Below are 21,656 nucleotides of genomic sequence, written 5' to 3'. Positions count from 1 at the left end.
CACACTGACAGATTAAAGAATTGGAACGGTTTTTCTAGAGGAAGGGAGTGTTCAGTGGAGATTTGGTTGAGGTGTTCAACTTTATGAAGGGGTTCGACAGCAATTCGGGAGAAACTTGGAATTGGTAGTGGTTTGAGGACACAGGACGTATTTAAAATAACAAATAACAAAAGGAAAAGTGAGATGAGAAGAATGTTTTCACACCATGTGACTCCTAACCAGAGGCATGTCCATGGCACCGTGGCTGCCCACACTGTACAGGGGGCGGGAAGGCATCGAGAAGATGGATAGTGACAGGAGATTCAACAATCAGGGAATGGAGGGATATTCCTGCAACTTCACACACTTCATAATCTTTAGGTTGTCAGCTGTACCTACATTCTCCACACTCACATTCAATCCCATTCACACCAAACCCTCTGTGTCACTGATTGACATTGTCTACAAAAAAGGCAGAAAACCAAAGTTAGAAGACAGAGCTAATTTATCACATTGATCCAAGCAACTCCACCCTACTCTATTGTACTGTTTCTTTCTGGGTTTTCAAATTCCTCCAACATCCAGACCTCCTCCCAATCTCTGTAACCTCCTGCAGCCCCTCCACCCTCCCTATCTCTGTAACCCCCTTCAGCCCCTACACCCCCTCCCTATCTATAACCCCCTCCAGCCCCTACACCCCCTCCCTATCTCTGTAACCTCCTCCCTATCTCTGTAACCCCCTCCAGCCCCTACACCCCCTCCCAATCTCTGTAACCTCCTCCAGCCCCTCCACCCTCCCTATCTCTGTAACCCCCTTCAGCCCCTACACCCCCTCCCAATCTCTGTAACCTCCTCCAGCCCCTCCACCCTCCCTATCTCTGTAACCCCCTTCAGCCCCTACACCCCCTCCCTATCTCTGTAACCTCCTCCAGCCCCTCCACCCTCCCTATCTCTGTAACCCCCTTCAGCCCCTACACCCCCTCCCTATCTCTGTAACCCCCTCCAGCCCCTACACCCCCTCCCTATCTCTGTAACCTCCTCCCTATCTCTGTAACCTCCTCCAGCCCTACACTCCTCTGATGTCTGTGTCCTTCTCCAAGTCTGCCCTTGAACTCCAATGTTGGCAGCTGAGCCTTCAATCTTCTTGCTCCTGTGTTCTCTTGATAAACCTCACTGCTGCTTGCCAGCTTCCACACATTCCTTGAACAGATCTGTTTGACCCCAGCTATTGATCAGACTCCCTGGTGCCTGCAGTGGCTCAATCTCAAACTTTGACAATTGTTTTTGTGAAGCACTTTGAGAATATTTGTTTTTAGAAACGGTTGCAATGACAAACAGCTGCTTTATTTGACAAGCCGATACCATTTCTGTGATCTGTTTCAGATGAGATCCCATCAGCTGGAGTGATCGCGATTGGAGTAACACAATCTCTAGGAATGAGAGCAGAGTATCGGACAGATCCATTAACTCGGAATCCCGGGGAGCCAATCGCAACACTGGAGGCGAAAAGGTTAACAGTAGGGTACAGGAATCCAGACGTTGAAGATTGCAAGGTGACAGGAGGGACAGTAAACATCTCTAAGACCAAAGGCATTGCCTTAACCCCAATGAGAGAGGGTCCAGAAGAGAATGCAGTTTGTGAAGGACCTCTGTCTCCTCCCAGGCATACAGAAGAAGCAGCTTCTGAAAATGGGGAAACACTTTGGGACTGGTCAATGCCAAAAGGACGAGAAACAGAGGAAGGAAGAGGAAGATTCTATGAAGAAAAGGGCAAAAAGATCAAAAGTGAGAAAGTTTGGGAGGGAGATGGAAGTCAAATCAGTGGAGCTGGAAGTGGAGAAGATTCAAAATCAGGGGACAGAGCATTAGCTGCACACACAGACAGAGGAGTAATCTGTGCAGAGCCTGATCTTACAGAGTCTGAGAGAAACAGACAAGCAGCAAGCAAGGTGAAAGGTCAGTGTGCACCAGCGAACAGGAAGCAGAGTGTTTCAACAGTGAACACACTGTCTACAGCTCACCAGCTGAGACTAGAAGCATCTGCTGTGGGGAAAAGCGACCGTGCAGTTTATGAGGAAACTGAGCGACATCAATCATCCATCTCAATGCTGAGCCCACTCCTCAATGTCAGAGGAAGAAGGAGGGTGGCACTGGGTGCCAAACAGGAAGGGAACCCAGAATTGCTAAAGGATGAACAGGAGGAAGATCTGAGTCAACCAATACATTCTTCCAATGATTTGACAACTGGAAATGAGGGCATCAAGGAAGTGACCTCATCTATCGCAATACTTGAGAAATTGGATAGTGGGATGTCCAGAAACCTCCTTATTCCAGGGCTTAGTGCCAGAGAACACGAGATAACTGTGACAGATCAAACAGACATTCCCAGAACACCATGGAAATACATTCCAGATGTAGTGAGTGAATCCTCACAAGGAGTGGGATCCGAAGAGCAAATGGACATGGATGTGAAAGCTCTGGAATGGACAGATCCAGATGTTGGGAATGTTCAGGAAGCAAAGGTTGAGGAATTCCCTGAAGAGTCAGCATACAAAATCCTGGAACAAGAATGTGGATCACGAGATGAGAGGTACAGAGATCCTGAGGAAGATTCTGACATTGGAGTCTCATTGTCGGATGTTCCCAGGGCTAACGTTGAACCAGAAGAGATTAGTCCAATGGGAAAAGTCTTAGAGATTCTTGATGATGAGAAAGATCTACGAATGGGTTTCTTACCAATTGGAAGTGGTCAGGAAGTCAACAGAAGTAATCTAGCCATGGTGATTGGTAATCTGGAACTGTCCCCATCTGAAGTCCATGGTAGAGAGAACGTGGAAAATGCTTTGGAAGAAATATTGGAAGAAAAGGAGATTGGGGGAAAGGGTGAAGTCAAAGAAGTGGCAGTTTCTAAGTCAAGTTCCAAACCATCAAGTGTGGAGATGGGAGGATGTGATGGAGAAGTAATACAGATGGAATCCTTCCTTATTAAATCAGATGTACAGTGGACAGATGCTGATCTCGATGTTCGATTGGAAACACCATCAGGTGAACCTTTGGTCAGCTCAGATCCTGTACCTGGAGCAAGCTCAGAAACACAAACAGGGGAGGCAGCTGAGCTGGATCCTGAAAGGAAGGAGGACATGGCAGCTCCTGCAAGTGAGGTGAAGCTTCATAAAGTGAGAGGAGTGGAGGCAAGTTCAGGAGGAGATGTTGGGGAAGTGGATTTGAGGCGACTGACTGCAGAGAATGAACAAGGTGAAGAAAGCCAGGGGAAAGGGGCAGTTCAGAGACTGGTGCGGGCACAGGGCAACTTTGGGAATTACAATGGTTCCCCCCCATTGGTCAATGGAGGAAAAGGTCAAGCAGCGTCAGGTCAGCAGAAAGGGGAGGAGCTGGGGAGTGCAGACGGTTTAGGAACTTTAGCTGATGCTGAAACTTGGGGGTTCATGGGAGAGCAGAGGTGTGTGAAATTTCAGGGTGAAATGTCAGATTCAGAGGACATGACAATCCGACCACAACTTGTCGAAGGAAAGCAGGCACCTCAAGAAATACAAGCAGCAATGGGCAGGGCAGCACAGAACACTGACAGACACAGACCCGATTGGATGCTAAAGGCAAAAGCTAGCCCCAAGGAGTCGAGGGAGTGTTTGGACGAAACTGGGGCTGCAAGGCAGCAAGTGGAAAAGGAGGTTGAGAATGGAACGGAAGCAGTGCACATGGAGACTGATTCAAGAGCAGCTGAAACAGGAGCAGGAATGATGTTAGAGAGAGGTGGTGCGAGCACAGTAATACAAAGCGTGGGGGCTGTGGGACTAAATCAATTCAGGGAACCAAAAGAAATGCAAGACGAGGAAACAGTGTCTGAAACACAGGACAGGGAGACCATGCCTGAAACACAGGACAGGGGAACAGTGTCTGAAACACAGGACAGGGGAACAGTGTCTGAAACACAGGACAGGGGAACAGTGTCTGAAACACAGGACAGGGGAACAGTGTCTGAAACAAAGGACAGGGGAACAGTGTCTGAAACAAAGGACAGGGGAACAGTGTCTGAAACAAAGGACAGGGGAACAGTGTCTGAAATACAGGTCAGGGAAACAGTGTCTATAATACAGGATCAAGAACCAGCACCTGAAACACAGGACAGGGAAATAGTGTCTGAAACACAGGACAGGGGAACAGTGTCTGAAACAAAGGATCAGGAACCAGCACCTGAAACACAGGACATGGAAACCATGTCTGAAACACAGGACAGGGAGACAGTGTCTGAAATACAGACCGTGTCTGAAGCACAGGATCAGGAACCAGCACCTGAAATGCAGGACAGGGAAACCGTGTCTGAAACACAGGACAGGGGAACAGTGTCTGAAACAAAGGACAGGGGAACAGTGTCTGAAACAAAGGACAGGGAAGCAGTGTCTGAAATACTGGATCAGGAACTAGCCCCTGAAATGCAGGACAGAGAGACAGTGTCTCAAACGCAGGACAGGGAGAAAGTGTCTCAAACACAGGACCAGGAATCAGAACCTGAAACACAGGACAGGGAGACCATGTCTGAAACACAGGACAGGGAAACAATATCTGAAACACAGGATCAGGAACAAGAACCAGACTCACAGGACAGGGAGACAGTGTCTCAAACACAGGACCAGGAACCAGCACCTAAAATGCAGGGCAGGGAAACAGTACCTGAAACACAGGATAGCGAAACAGTGTCTGAAACATGTGACCAGGAACCAGAACCTGAAATCCAGGACAGGGAGACAGTGTCTGACACACAGGATCAGGAACCAGCACCTGAAACACAGGACAGGGAGACAGCATCTGAAACACAGGACAGGGAAACAGTGTCTGAAATACTGGATCAGGAACTAGCCCCTGAAATGCAGGACAGGGAGACTGTGTCTGAAACACAGGACAGGGAGACAGTGTCTCAAACACAGGACCAGGAACCAGAACCTGAAATGCAGGACAGAGAGACAGTGGCTGAAACACAGGACAGGGAGACAGTGTCTGAAACATGTGACCAGGAACCAGAACCTGAAATCCAGGACAGGGAGACAGTGTCTGACACACAGGATCAGGAACCAGCACCTGAAACACAGGACAGGGAGACAGCATCTGAAACACAGGACAGGGAAACAGTGTCTGAAATACTGGATCAGGAACTAGCCCCTGAAATGCAGGACAGGGAGACTGTGTCTGAAACACAGGACAGGGAGACAGTGTCTCAAACACAGGACCAGGAACCAGAACCTGAAATGCAGGACAGAGAGACAGTGGCTGAAACACAGGACAGGGAGACAGTGTCTGAAACACAGGATCAGGAACCAGAACCTGAAACGCAGGACAGGGAGACAGTATCACAAACACAGGACAGGCAGACAGTGTCTGAAACACAGAATCAGGAACCAGAACCTGAAATGCAGGACAGGGAAACATTGCCTGAAACACAGGATAGTGAAACAGTGTCTGAAACACAAGACCAGGGACCAGCACCTGAAACACAGGAAAGGGATACAGCATCTGAAACACAGGACAGGGAAACAGTGTCTGAAACACAGGATCAGGAACGAGAACCTAAGATGCAGGACAGGGAAACTGTGTGTGAAACACAGGGTCAGGAATCAGCACCTGAAACACAGGACAGGAAGACGGTATCTGAAACACATGACAGGGAAATAGTGTCTGAAACACAAGATCATGGACCAGCACCTGAAACACAGGATCAGGAACCAGAACCTGAAATGCAGGACAGGGAGACAGTGTCAGAAACACAGGATCAGGAACCAGCACCTGAAACACAGGACAAGGAGACAGTGTCAGAAACACAGGATCAGGAACCAGCACCTGAAACACAGGACAAGGAGACAGTGTCTGTAACAAAGCATCAAGAACACATACCTGAAATGCAGGACAGGGAAACAGTGTCTGAAACACAGGATCAGGAACCAGGGCCTGAAACACTGGACAGGGCGACCGTGCCTGAAACACAGAATCAGGAATCAGAACTTGAAACACAGGGTCAAGAAACACTGCCTGAAATGCACAACAGTGAGACAGTGTCTGAAACACTGAATCAGGAGCCAGAACTTGAAACACAGGACAGGGAGACAGTGTCTAAAACACAGGACAGGGTGACAGTGTCTGAAACACAGGATCAGGAACCAGCACCTGAAACACAGGACATGGAAACCATGTCTGAAACGCAGGACAGAGATACAGTGTCTGAAACAAAGGATCAGGAACCAGCACCTGAAACACAGGACATGGAAACCATGTCTGAAACACAGGACAGGGAGACAGTGTCTGAAATACAGACCATGTCTGAAGCACAGGATCAGGAACCAGCACCTGAAATGCAGGACAGGGAAACCGTGTCTGAAATGCAGGACAGGGAGACAGTGTCTGAAACACAGGGTCAGGAACCAGCACCTGAAACACAGGACATGGAAACCATGTCTGAAACACAGGACAGGGAGACAGTGTCTGAAATGCAGGATCAGGAACCAGCACCTGAAATGCAGGACAGGGAAACAGTGTCTGAAACACAGGATCAGGAACCAGGGGCTGAAACGCTGGACAGGGAGACCATGTCTGAAACACAGAATCAGGAACCAGAACTTGAAACACAGGGTCAGGAACCACTGCCTGAAATGCAGGACAGGGCGGCAGTGTCTGAAACACAGGATCAGGAACCAGTGCCTGAGACACAGGACAGGGAGACAGTGTCTGAAACACAGGATCAGGAACCAGCACCTGAAACACAGGACATAGAAACTGTGTCTGAAACACAGGATCAGGAACCAGTGTCTGAAATGCAGGACATGCCGATAGTGTCTGAAACACAGAATCAGGAACCAGAACTTGAAACACAGAACAGGGAGACAGTGTCTGAAACACAAGACAGGGAGACAGTGTCTGAAACACAGGACAGAGAGATGGTGTCTGAAGCACAGGATCAGGAACCAGTACCTGAGATGCAGGACAGGGAAACCGTGTCTAAAACACAGGCCAGGGAAATTGTCTCAGGAGCACAAGATAGGAAAACACTGTGTGAAAAGCCTGACCATGAGACTCTTTCTGAAATACAGGACAGGGAAACAGTGTCTGAAACACAGTACCAGGAAACAATTTCAAAAACACCAGATGTGGAAAGAATGTCAGAACCATTGGAGCAGGGAACAGCATCAGAAACTCACACCCAGAAAGAAGTGTCAGGGATACAGGACCTACAAACACTGACAGAAACACAAGACCAGGTAACAATGTTAGAAACACAAAACAAGGAAATAGTGTCTAAAACACAGGACCAAGAAACGGTATCGAAAACAGAAGGTAAGGAAACATTGCCTGAAGTACAGGATCAAGAAAAGGCATCAGAAACACAAGACCAGGAAACAAAATCTGAAAGACAAGGCAAAGAAAAACAGGACCAAGAAGGGGTATCCGAAACACCAGACAAAGAAATAGTGTCTGAAACACAGGACCAGGACACTGTGTCAAAAACAAACATAAAGGGAACATCAAAAACACAAGACCTAGAAACAATCTCTGAAACACAGGACCAGACTACAGCATCAGAAACACTTGCCCAGGAAACTGTGTCAGGGATGGAGGACGTAGAAGCATTGCCAGAAACACAGAGCCAAGAAACACTGTCAAAGTCACATGAAAAAGAAACAGTGGCTGAAACACAGGACCAGGAACCGGTGACTGAAACACAGGACCAGGAAATGGTGTCTGAAACACGGAACCAGGAAACAGTGGCTGAAACACAGGATGTGGAAGCAATGTCAGAAACACCGGACAATGTATCTGGAACACAAAGCAAAGAAACAGTAAGCAACTTGCCAGAACAAGAAACACAAGGCACAAAAACGATATTGGAACTTCAAGACCAAGAAACAGGCTCTGAAACACATGATCAAGAAAGAACGCCTGAAACACAGGACCAGAAATCAGTGTCTGAAACACAGGACCAGAAATCAGTGTCTGAAACACCGGATCAGGAAATAGTCTCTAAAACACGGGATCAAGAAATAGTATCAGAAACACAGAACCAAGAGACATTGTCAGAAACACAGGAAAGGGGAACAGTGTCTGAAACACAAGACCAAGAGGCAGTGTCAAAACCATCAGACAAGAAAACAGTCTCAGAAACACAAGACAAAAATGTAGTGTCCGAACCACAGGACCAGGAAACAGTGTCAGAGGCACAGGACCAGGAATCAATTTATGGAGCACGTGACATGAAAACAATGTCAGAAATGCAGGGCCAGAAAACAGCATCAGAAACACAAATCAATGAAACAGTGCCAGAAACACTGAATCTGGAAACAGTACTTGAAAAACAAGAGACAACACTGTCAGAACAGCATGAGAATGAAACACTGTCAGAAACACAAAGCAGAGAAGCAGCAGCAGAAATACAGGACGTGGAAACAATATCTAAAACACAGCACCAAGAAACAGCGTCAGAAACACCAGACCAGAAAACAGTGATGGCACCACAGATCACCAAAATAATGGCAAAACCACAACTTAGGGAAATAATGTCAGAAACACCAAGGCTGAAAACTGTATCCAAAAGAGAAAAAGAAACACTGTTCGAAACACATGACAGGAAATCAGCAGAAGATACGCAGACTGCTGAAAACATGTCTGAAACACAGGACTCAGAAACTGCATCAGAAACACAGGTGATGGATACCACATCAGAAGCACAGCAGCAGCAAGCAGGGTCCAAAACACAGGGCAAAGAAGTAGTGTCAGAAATTCAAGCCATGAAAACAATATCTGAAATGCAGGACCAAGAGTCAGTGACAGGAACACAGGATGACGACAGTGTGTCAGAAATACATGCCAAAGAAATAGAGTCAGATACAGGGGACCTGGAAACAATGATAAAAATACAGGATGAGAAAAATGTCATTAGATTACAAGACCCACAAATAGTGTCAGAAAAACAGGTCATTGAAGTTTTATCTGAAATACAGGACATTGATCCTGGTCGAGAAACACAGCACCTGCATCCTATGCAAGCAACACAGGACACAAAGGGCTTGGAGGAAAAACAAGCCAAACATACCAGGTCTGAAACAGAGAAGGTAGAATCAGTGAGAGAAATTCACATCAAGGATCTGGGGTTGGAAATATTGGATACACAGCCTGAGCCAGAACCTGAAGACAGGCAGACAGAGTCAGAAACAACAGTCATTAAAATATTGGGAGAAACACAGGACGGGGAGGGAGCAGTGGACACACAACACACGCAGGCTGTTATAGAAACACAGGACGGGGAGGGAGCAGTGGACACACAACACACGCAGGCTGTTATAGAAAGACAGGACAGCAGGGCAGTGATAGAAACACAGGACGGGGAGAGGGTAATGGAGACACAACACATGCAGGCTGTTATAGAAACACAGGACAGTAGGGCAGTGATAGAAACACAGGACAGGGAGGGAGCAGTGGACACACACATGCAGGCTGTTATAGAAACACAGGACAGCGGGGCAGTGGGAGATAGAGATGTAGAGGTGGAAACAGAATACATGGAGATGGTGGCAGAAACACAGGAGAGGGATGTTGTGTTAAAAACTGATGACAGGGATACAGTAATGGAAACAGAGAAGGAATGTATAGTAGAAACACAAAACATGAAGGAAGTAGGAGAAACACAACACAGGAAGTCCAAGTTACAAACACAGGATGGAGTGTCAGACATAGAAACAGAGAATAGCAATGCATTGGGAGAAAGACTGAACAAGGAGTTCACTGTACAAGCACAGGATCAGAAAACAATCACAGAAATTCAGGATTTGGAGGAGGTGGGAGAAACACAGGACACAGAGACAGTGGAAAAAACACAGGACACGGAGACAGTGGAAAAAATACAGGACAGGGAGGCAATAATAGAAACACAGGACACGGAGACAATGGAAAAAATACAGAACAGGGAGGCAATGATAGAAACACAGGACACGGAGACAGTGGAAAAAATACAGGACAGGGAGGCAGTGATAGAAACACAGGACAGGGAGACAGTGATGGAAACACAGGACATAGTGGCACTGACAGAAACACAAGACAGGGAGGCAGTGACAGAAACACAGGACATAGTGGCAGTGACAGAAACACAAGACAGGGAGGCAGTGATAGAAACACAGGACAGGGAGGCAGTGATAGAAACACAGGACAGGGAGGCAGTGACAGAACCACAAGACAGGGAGGCAGTAGTAGAAACACAGGACAAGGAGGCAGTGATAGAAACACAGGACACGAAGGCAGTGATAGAAACAGAGGACAGGGCGGCAGTGACAGAAACACAGGACAGGGAGGCAGTGACAGAAACACAAGACAGGGAGGCAGTGATAGAAGTACAGGACAAGGAGGCAGTGATAGAAACACAGGACAGGGAGGCAGTGGTAGAAACACAGGACAGGGAGGCAGTGATAGAAACACAGGACAGGGAGGCAGTGATAGAAACACAGGACAGGGAGGCAGTAGTAGAAACACAGAACAGGAAGGCATTGATTGAAACACAGGTCAGGGAGGCAGTGACTGAAACACACGATAGGGAGGCAGTTATAGAAACACAGGACACGAAGGCAGTGATAGAAACACAGAACAGGGCAGCAGTGATAGAAACACAGGACAGGGAGGCAGTAGTAGAAACACAGGACGAGGAGGCAGTGATAGAAACACAGGACAGAGTGGCAATGACAGAAACACAGGATAGGGAGGCAGTGACTGAAACACACAACAGGGAGGCAGTTATAGAAACACAGGACATGGTGGCAGTGACAGAAACACAAGACAGGGAGGCAGTGATGGCAACACAGGACAGGGAGGCATTGATAGAAACACAGGACAAGGAAGCAGTGATAGAAACACAGCACAGGGAGGCATTGATAGAAACACAGGACAAGGAAACAGTGATAGAAACCCAGGATAAGGAGGCAGTGATAGAAACACAGGACAAGGAAACAGTGATAGAAACCCAGGACAGGGAGGCAGTGATAGAAGTACAGGATAAAGAGGCAGTGATAGAAACACAGGACAGGGAGGCAGTGATAGAAACACAGGACAAGGAAGAAGTGACAGAAACACAGGACTGGGAGGCAGTGATAGAAACACAGGACAGGGAGGCAGTGATAGAAACACAGGACAGGGAGGCAGTCATAGAAACACAGGACAGGAAGGCAGTGATAAAAACACAGGACAAGGAGGAAGTGACAGAAACACAGGACAGGGAGGCAGTGATAGAAACACAGGACAGGGAGGCAGTGATAGAAACACAGGACAGGGAGGCAGTGATAGAAACACAGGACAGGGTGGCAGTGACAGAAACACAGGACAGGGAGGCAGTGACAGAAACACAGGACAGGGAGGCAGTGATAGAAACACAGGACAGGGTGGCAGTGACAGACACACAGGACAAGGAGGCAGTGATAGAAACACAGGACAGGGAGGCAGTGGAGCGTGTCCAGAGTCAGCGTACAAACCAGGACACTGAGAGCCAGGAAGCAATGAAAGAACTCCAAAGGCTCTTTCCTGTTAGAGGTTGGCATTTGGAAAAAAGAATTGGGAAGGCAGTGCGTGTATATTCCAGCTGTCAGATGGAGATCGGCTTGCCCAATGCTACCCCACAGTCAGTAAGGCACTGGAGGAGCCAATGCCGGAGCCTGGATAGAGACACCACTTTCCCTAAGGCTTGGAGCTTCTCCAGCCTTCCTGATGAAGCAGTGGGAATGTTGGGATCTGTAAGCAGAAAGGACAGCACTCTGGGAGCTGCTGGAGAGAGACCTCCCAGATTCGTGTCACCCAGTGAGGGAGACCAAAGAGAAACCTTCTCCAACCATCGACTCGATACAGATTTGACAAAGCTGCTGCCAGAAGCCAGTGGAAACTCCGACACTCCACATTTGATTCATGTGACTCCTGTCACCCAACAGGGAGACAGCACTCTCACTTCATTGGCCCAGCCAGAGACGAATGAGGGGCAGGGTCTTCCAAGACCAGGGAACTACAGCCTAACCTGAGCCTCACCACAACAACATCAAAGGTATGTTCCTACACACTATTGCAACATTTCCAAACATGGACTCAAATCGCTCCTTCCCATTCAAACGCTCCCTCCACCTGCTCTCCCAGAGCGACATTACAAATACTGGGGTCCACCACCTGGAGGAAGAGCAGGTCAGGTCTTGTGAGCATTTATCTTTAATCCAGATCACTAAAAGCTGATTGTCCTGTCCTGTCTCTCTCCGAGAGGATTGAAAACATTGTCAATAATCTGTCAACATGGACTTCTATTCCCCACTGTACTCAGTGCCTGTCCCCTCAGGTAACCCACCCAATCATCTCCGGTGTTCCAGAGACTTGCTCTCCAACTGTTGTGCCTTTCAGTAAATATCCCCCTCCCATTCCCCTCATTATGGACCAGACCAGGCGCCCAAAAGATGATCTGGACCCGAACTTGTATATTTATTTAAAGGTGGTGTGTTCCAGATGTGACTTGATTGGTTCACCACTCAGCTCAAAACACAGGTTATCCTGACAACAGTTAAAATACAAAATAAAACTTTAGCATAACTCAGTTGAATTACTTAACAAGATTACATATTATTTAACCCCTAACCATCAACTGTTCCAAGTATGGGGAGTTTCCCGTAAATACACCTTTTGGTAATATGCAATTCAACAAAGAGTTTGGGTTCTAACGTGCTGTCCCTCTCCAAAGCAGAAGATATTAACGACCTGCGCCTGTTGATTTTTAAGAGGAAGCCTTTGGTCAAAGACTTTGCTCTCGCAGCTCTCAGCAGCAAGCAGCAGCTTTCTCACAAACCGACGGCAAAAACTAAAACCCTTCCTGAGAACCCGTCCTGTCATGATCCACCGAGGGAGCACTGAGAAGCTGTTTACCAATGGCCTGCCTGACAGAGACGTTCTGTGTCTGCAAGAGAAACAGCACAGAACCCGTCTCTGACAGGGCACAGTCCTGTCACACCCTCAACATGCCCCAAAGTACAGGAGCTGTATCACTGACCCCAGCTGCTTCCTGTCCACACCTGGTCTCCCCCTCCCATGAAGCCCTGCTCCATTTGCCTGTCCGTCATACACATAAGAAATGTCTGAGGCTCTCATTTCAAATGCTTTGATTGGAACCTCTCTGATGTTCTGCACATTGTCACCAGCCACATGAGCCCTTTCACTTTTGGATTTTTGTTGTGATGGAGAAGCTGTGGCTGGTCCTTTTGAACTGCACCCCCACACCACAATCCTGGTTAGGGTTCCACTGTGACCTTCTTTGGTAGCTTTCTCATCTTGCAAGATGAGCTTTTAGTTAATCGTTCATCTCTGGCTGAGTCATTTATTACCCATCCCTATCTACCCAGAGGGTAGTTTCAGAGTGAACCCCATTGCTGTGGGTTAGGTGTCACATGTAGGCCAGACCAGATAAGGAAGGCAGATTTCCGTCCTGATGGTTATTGGTGAGCCAGCTGGGCTTTTACAATAGCTTTTTTCAAACAGATGGTCATTATTAGACAAGTTTGTTATTTCAGTTTTTATTAAATTCAAATTTTGCAATCAGCCACAGTGGGATTCTGACCTTGGCCACAGAGTATTAGCTGGGATTGGAGGGAACGGGGTGGGGCGGGATTATTAGCCCACTGATGTTAACACTCAGCTCCTGATCCAAGGTAAAGGATGGCATCTACCATTAATCAGAATCTGGCAGAGCTTTCCCTCTGCAACACCCCCTTTGCTGTGTCACCTTTGTATTTCTGGTTAACTTCATCGGTCTCCTGTAACGTCTCCACTCGGATCACCCAGTCATTATCATCACGGTGTGTAAGATTTCCCTGTGAGGAAATGGGTTGCTCTGCTATGACAATGTTATAACAGTGACATGACACATGACAACATCTCGAAAAATATGTCACTGGGGACAAAGTGTTTTTGAAAGCTTTGAAATTCTGAAAGGGAATGCAAGTGTTCTGCCCTTCCCCACCATTTTCACTCACTCCCTGTCTAGCTTTCTCTTTCTGAGTTTCGTACTTAATTTGTCTTACTTAGCCTCTTTGTATCTGTTACCTGTCCCTTCGCGTTGGCCCATAATCAGCCGCTCGTGTGAGAACAATGGTGACTGCCCATCCCTTTTCCGAGCCCTTTAGGCTGGGTCATGAATAATGACCCAGCCAACAACACACACATCTCACTAACAACAGGGAGGAAAGAAGCTTTGTTTTTCCAGTGAATCCGATCTATCAGTGGGCTCTCTGTCCTAATCTCCAACTCTACAAAATGGTGGAGCCCTGAGAATGCTGGGAGCTCTTCCTTCATTTACACAGAAATCCTGCTCAGTAAGATGCTGACTGCTCTTCACCCATCCTTCCCCAAATTCCGTATTCCCTTTTAGCCAACCATGTTGATAACCTGGTCTTCAACATGCTCAAAGACTGAGCAGGGACAGCTCTCTGTGATTGTGAGTTCCAACAATCGCAATTCTTTAAGTGAGGAAGTTTCTCTTGAGTACAATCACTGTGCCTCAGTACACATGACAATAAATTCAATTCAATTCAATTTAAATGAGTGACCCCTTATTCCTGAGACTGTGACCCCAAATTGCAGACTCTCAATCTGGGGGTGGGGGTAGGGGTAGGGGCGGGGGAGGGGGGGAGCAGTCTGTCAGTGCTGACCCTGTTCAACTTCCCAGAATGCTGGACGTTTCAGTGAGATGATGTTTCAGTTTCAAAATCAGAAAAACTTTTGGTCTGTTGCAACTCAGTGTCTCTTCACAGAATAATCTTCATATCCACACGCCAACACACAAAGGGTTTGTGCTCTCTTGTTTACAATGTCATAAGTATTGTACATTTAGCAACAAAACAATTAGCAAAGCAAGCGGATTTCACAAATTCGAATTAAGAAGCTGGAGGATCCCAGAGGGAGGGAAGGCTGAGAGTTGCTGTGAGAATCTGTCACGGTGTGAAATTACCCAGCCCAATGACTGTGAATAACTTTGGGAATTCAGCCTGATTCAGCAGAGGGACAGCTGTGGATTTGATCAGGTGGGAGCTGAACTTTATTGGAATCAACAAATAGAACTTCCAGCCACAAGGATGATCAGAGTAAGGCTGGACTCCATAAAGTCATAGAAACCTACAGCACAGAATAAGACATTCACCAATTGAGTCTGCGCCAGTCAGACCTACCCTCCTAATTATTCTAATTCCATCTTCCAGCCCTTGGCCCATAGCCTTGTGTGCCTCAGTATTACAGGTGCATGACCGAAATGTAAGGGGGGGTTTCTGAATCTACCACCCTCATAGGCAGTGAGGTCTCCATTTCATCCAGACTCTGTGTGATTCCTTCCTCCCTCCCACCTAACCCTCCTGCCCCTTCCCTGTGCTCTCTGGTCACTGATCTCTCCAAGGGGTAACGTTACTTTCTCTTGTTATCTATTATTGCAATCATATCACCCTCAGTCTCCTCTTCAGCAAGGGAACCAGCCCCAGTCTGTCCAACCTCTCTTCATCACTGAAGCTCTCCAGCCCAGGCAACATCCTGGGAAATCTCCCTCCACACTCAATCAAGTGCATGCACATCCCTCCGACACGATGGATCCCAGGCCTGCACACAAACGGCAGTGGGATTGATTAGATTAGGTTCCCTACAGTATGGAAACAGGCCGTTCGGCCCAACAAGTCCACACTGACACTCCAAAGAGTAACCCCCCCCAACTAATGCACCTGACACTATGGACAATTTAGCATAGCCAATTCACCTAACCTGCACATCTTTGGAGTGTGGGAGGAAACCGGAGCACCCAGAGAAAACCCACGCAGACACAAGGGAGAATGAGCAGACAGTTGCCCAAGGTTGGAATTGAACCTGGGACCCTGGTGCTGTGAGGCAGCAGTGCTAACCACTGAGCCACCGTGCCAACCACAATGCCTGCAGCTTATTAAGCTGGAGACTCAGGTTATGTTCCGGGGATAAACAGAAAGAACTGGAGAACTTCAGCAGGTCAGGCAGCATCTGTGGAGAGAGGAAACATCTCTTTGTGGTCCAGTGACCCTTCTTCAGCCCTTCTGCTGTTAACTCTGTGTTTTCTCTCCACAGACTCTGCCAGATGTGCTGAGCTTTTCCAGCAATTTCTGCTGTTGTTTCTGATTTCCAGCATTTGTAGTTCTTTAGCTTTTTTTGTTTAATGTTCTGAAGACTCCTGGGTACACACCTCAAATTGGCAGATGATGAAATTTGAAATCAATAAAGATCTGAAATTAAGCATTTAATGATGACTGTGAAACCATTGTCGATTGTCAGAAAAACCTAACTGATTCACTAATGATGTTTAGGGAAGGAAATTGGCATCTTTAACTGGTCTGGCCTACATGTGACCTCAGACCCTCAGCACTGACCCTCTGACAGTGCGGCACTCGCTCAGCACTGACCCTCTGATAGTACAGCATTCCCTCAGCACTGACCCTCTGACAGTGCAGCACTCCCTCAGTACTGACCCTCTGACAGTGCAGCACTCCCTCAGTACTGACCCTCTGACAGTGCGGCACTCCCTCAGCACTGACCCTGTGACAGTGCGGCACTCCCTCAGTACTGACCCTCTGACAGTGCAGCACTCCCTCAGCACTGACCCTCTGACAGTGCAGCACTCCCTCAGTACTGACCCTCTGACAGTGCGGCACTCCCTCAGGACTGACCCTCTGACAGTGTGGCACTCCCTCAGCACTGACCCTGTGACAGTGTGGCACTCCCTCAGGACTGACCCTGTGACAGTGTGGCACTCCCTCAGTACTGACCCTGTGACAGTGTGGCACTCCTTCAGTAGTTTGGAGCCACATTTCCCATCAGTTTTCCAACCTTGACTATTTTATATTCCAGATGGTTTTCCAGTGTTGTGGCCAAGTGAGGAAAAGCATTAGGATAACAGACTGTCTCTTGGATCATCTGAGCCAGGCCAGCAGGAAGCAGCACCAGTATTCTCGCTCTGATTGGTGTGAACTCTCTGCAACCTGAGTGAATCTGTGACTTCTTAAACAGGAAGCTCATCTCCCTTCATGCACCAACTTTGGAAGTGTGACCATGGCAAGAATTGACAAGAAATTTCTTATACCCCCTTCGTGTGGAAGTGCAATATTGGAACCTTGTCTCTTTACATCTGTGCTTTATTATGTTCCATAGAATACATTTTATTTATGGAGTTAATATATCAATAAATATTTTGACACGAGTGATGTTAAATATGAGCCTTGACAACGCTGTAACCCATCCACTCGGTCAGTCAGTTCATGAGGAATTCCTGTTGATTTCAATGCTGTCAGAGTGAGGCTGCTCCCTCGAGAGCAGCCAATCTGCACAGCAAGATCCCACAAGTTACAGATTACAGCAGGTGGAGGAGGACATGGATGGGTGAAACAGGAAGGGGTGTGGCAAACAGAGTTTATTCTGGGGAAGTGTGAGTTGATGCCCTTTGGGCTAGTCGGAAGGGCCTGGTGCTACCTAATCGCAAATCCTTGAAGGATGCAGTTCAAATTGATAAAAAAAGTTAAAGCCAATGGGGCAATTGGTAATCAAGCCATTTGAATACAAAACATGGAATGAAAGGGAAATATATGTTAGTGGGATGGATCACACTTTAGGAAGGATGGCATTGCCATGGAGGAGATTGACTGGAATGGAATCAGGGATGAGGGACTTCGGTGAATGAGGAGAGACTGGAGAAGTTGGGATTGTTCCCCTTTGAGCAGGGAAGGTTCCGGAGGTTTCTGAAGGTTTTAGTTTGAGTAAATAAGGAGCTTCCTCTGGTGAGTCAATAATTAGCAGAAACACAATCAGCTGCTTCATCAATGACCTTCCCTTCACCATCAGGTCCGAAGTGGGCATGTTCGCTGATAGAACAGAGAACTATACAGCACAGAACAGGCCCTTCGGCCCTCGATGTTGCACCGACCTGTGAACTAATCTAAGCCCATCCCCTTACACTATCCCAAAATCATCCATGTGCTCATGTGCCTGAGTTGACTACAAGGGCATTCCACACCCTTACCACTGTCTGAGTAAAGAACCTGCCTCTGACATCTGTCTTAAATCTATCACCCCTCAATTTGTAGTTATACCTCTCATACAAGCTGGCGTCATCATGCTCGGAAAAAGACTTTCACTGTCTACCCTATCTAATCCTCTGATCATCTTGTATGTCTCGATCAAATCCCCTCTTAGCCGCCTTCTTGCCAATGAGAACAGGTTCAAGTCTCTCAGCCTTTCCTCATAAGGCCTTCCCTTCAGACCAGGCAACATCCTGGTAAATCTCCTCTGCACCTTTCCAATGCTTCCACATCCTTCCTGAAATATGGGGACCAGAACTGTTCACAATATTCCAAGTGTGGCTACACTAGCATTTTGTATAAACAAAACATGATTACACAACAGTCAGCACCATTAATGACTCCTCAGATATTGAAGCAGGCCATGTTCAAATGAAATCTAGATCTGGGCTGATAAGTGATAATCGCACCTCACAAATGCCAGGCAATGAGCATCTCCAGTAAGGAACATTTCATAGTGTCCTAATTCTGAATCCCCCAATATCAACATCTTTGGGGTTACCATTGATCAGAATCTGAACTGGACTCACTTACATAAACAGAGCCTACCAGAGCAGGTCAGAGACTAGGGATACTGAGGCGAGTAACTCACCTCCTGACTCCCCAAAATCTGTCCACCATCTCCAAGGCACAAGTCAGGAGTGGGATGGAATACTCCCCACTTGCCTGGATGGGGGCAGCTCCAACAACACTCCAGAAGCTCGACACCATCCAGGACAAAGCAGCCGCTTGATTGGCATCACCTTCACTTCGTCTACCACCAATGCTCAGTAGCAGCAGTGTGCTGGTCAGTAGCTCAGGGATAGAGTCCGGACAGTCATGGTGAATGGGTGTTATTCTACTCAGATAGATGCAGACAATCCATTTCCCAACATTCAAACAGCCCCTGCTGGTTTGGGTGCGGATTAATGACTGGCACTTGGGTGGACAGGGGGCAAAAGAATGGAAACTGGGAAGATGAGAGGAAACTTGGCAATCTGATAAGAAGTGGGCAAGATGGTGATAGGCCACATGTGGTCCTCAGCAGGAATGGACGGTCTGGTGAGAAAAATAAAACTCAAAGCACAATGATCTGAGGTGATATATTTTCATGGAAGCACAAAAGCTAAATGGTGTCATTCTTGAGCAGGTGCAGGGAGAAAGGGATGTGAATTTGCTTGTGCACCATCTGTACAGGTGACAGGACAGATTAACAAAGCCATTCATGAAGCTCATGGGTTTGCAGGCTTTAGAAACACACGCATTTAGCATACAAGCAAGGGCATTAGATTAAGTCTGTATAAAACACCTTTGTCTCCAACTGGAGTCACTGAATCACAAAACAGTTGCAGCTCTAAAGGTGCCCATTCAGCACACCATTTGTGGGCGGCACGGTGGCACAGTGGTTAGCACTGCTGCCTCACAGCGCCTGAGACCCGGGTTCAATTCCCGCCTCAGGCGACTGACTGTGTGGAGTTTGCACGTTCTCCCCGTGTCTGCGTGGGTTTCCTCCGGGTGCTCCGGTTTCCTCCCACAGTCCAAAGATGTGCAGGTCAGGTGAATTGGCCATGCTAAATTGCCCGTAGTGTTAGGTAAGGGGTAGATGTAGGGGTATGGGTGGGTTGCGCTTCGGCGGGACGGTGTGGACTTGCTGGCCCGAAGGGCCTGTTTCCACACTGTAAGTAATCTAATCTAATCATTCACATACTGGCTGTCTGTAGAAGCACTGTAACTAATACCACTCCCCCGCCTTACCTCATATCCTAGTCACAAACAAAGTTAATGGGAATCCTGGCCTTTATACCAAGAGGACTGCAGTAGATTGGTGCAGAAATGATGCTGCAGTCATACAAGGCCTTGATTAGACCCCCAGATGGAGTACAGGAAGCAGGTCTGAGCAGAGGGCCTGAAAAAGGCAGGTTGGCCTTGGAACGTAGGCTTACCTCGACTTCAGGGGGTTATGTTATATGGAGAGATTATACAAAATAAGACAATTTTTTCTAGAATTTAGAAGGTTAAGGGATGATCTGATCAAAGTTTTCAAGATATTAACAAGAAAAGACAGGGTAGATAAAGATAAACTATTTCCACTGATTGGGGATTGGGGAGAGTCTGAGAATTAGTGCCAAACCCTTCAGGAGAGATGTAAGGGAACACTTCCACACACCAAGGGTGGGAGAGATTTGGAACTCTCTTCCACAAATGGAAGTTGATGTTAGATCAGTTGTTCATTTTAAGTCTGAGATAGGTAATTTTTGTTAAGATATGGGCCAAAGGCAGATATATGGAGTTAGGCCACTGAGCTCATTCAATGGTGGTACAGGCTCAAGGGGCTGAATAGCCGACTCCTCTTTCTATGTTCCTTTCATCTGATAACCCAGTTCCCTCCTGAGCACTTTAATTGAATCATCCTGTACCACAGCAAGTTCTAACCACCCCCATCTAGATCCTCAGCTCACACTGCATGAGGAAGCTTTCCCTCCCCTCACCACTGCTCCTTTCACCGATCAGTGTCCATCCGGATCTTAATCTTTACACCAATTCTATCCAGATGGCTCATGATTTTGAAAACCTCCATCAAATCTCTTCTCAACCTTCTGCTCTCTGAGGGAAACAATCCCAATTTCTCCAAGTTTTCCTGATAATCGACCTTTCTTATCCTGGAACCATTCTCAGGAATCCTTCCCGCAGTGTCTCCGATGCCCATTGTCCAGTTGTTATGCCTCTGGCTCATATCCAGCCTTACCCTGTGGAAGTTGGCTTCCTACCAGTTAATGATCCTCACTCTGGATTCTGAGGTGATGCATTTTGGGAAGTCTAATTCTAGAGTGAACTATACAGTAAACAGAAGAGCCTTGGGAATAGTTGATGAGCAGAGAGATCTGGGAGTGCAGGTCCATTGTACCCTGAAGGTTGCTGCACAGGTGGATAGAGTGGTCAAGAAGGTATATGGTATGCTTGCCTTCATTGGACGGGGTATTGAGTATCAGAACTGGCAAGTCACGTTAAAATTGTACAGGATGTTGGTTCAGCCGCATTTGGAATACTGTGTACAGTTCTGGTCGCCACATTACCAAAAGGATGTGGACGCTTTGGAGAGGGTGCAGAGAGGGTTTATGAGGATGTTGCCTGGTATGGAAGGTGCTAGCTATGAAGAGAGGTTGAGTAGGTTAGGTTTGTTTTCATTAGAAAAAAGGAGATTGAGGGGGGACCTGATTGAGGTTTACAAAATCATGAAGGGTATAGACAGGGTGGATAGAGACAAGCTTTTTCCCAGTGCGAAGGATTCAATAACGAGAGGTCACGCTTTCAAGGTGAGAGGTGGAAAGTTTAAGGGGATACACGTGGCAAGTACTACACACAGAGGGTGGTGGGAGTCTGGAACGTGTTGCCAGCAGAGGTGGTAGAGGCAGGCACGGTAGATTCACTTAAGATGCGTCTGGACAGATGCATGAGTAGATGGGGAGCAGAGGGATACAGATGCTTAGGAATTAGGTGATTGGTTTAGAGAGTGGATTTGGATCAGCTCAGGCTTGGAGGGCCGAAGGGCCTGTTCCTGGGCTG

General features: G+C 47.4%; 1 protein-coding gene across 1 annotated transcript in view; it reads left to right on the top strand.

Annotated features, from left to right (window-relative positions):
* erich3 (glutamate-rich 3) overlaps positions 1 to 17,234 on the top strand; it is a 116,980-nt gene extending 99,746 nt beyond the window's left edge. The window contains exons 15-16 of the mRNA XM_072574893.1: positions 1,363 to 12,049; positions 16,891 to 17,234. Of these exons, the coding sequence (XP_072430994.1) occupies positions 1,363 to 12,026 (10,664 nt within the window). The 3' untranslated portion in view covers positions 12,027 to 12,049; positions 16,891 to 17,234. The remainder of the gene's footprint in view (positions 1 to 1,362; positions 12,050 to 16,890) is intronic.
* The last annotated feature ends 4,422 nt before the right edge of the window (positions 17,235 to 21,656 follow it).

Source organism: Chiloscyllium punctatum, chromosome 7 (genome assembly GCF_047496795.1).
Source record: "Chiloscyllium punctatum isolate Juve2018m chromosome 7, sChiPun1.3, whole genome shotgun sequence".
NCBI classification, from domain to species: Eukaryota; Metazoa; Chordata; class Chondrichthyes; order Orectolobiformes; family Hemiscylliidae; genus Chiloscyllium; species Chiloscyllium punctatum.
Note: the sequence above shows the minus strand (reverse complement) of the source record. Positions and strands in the feature narration are given on the sequence as shown.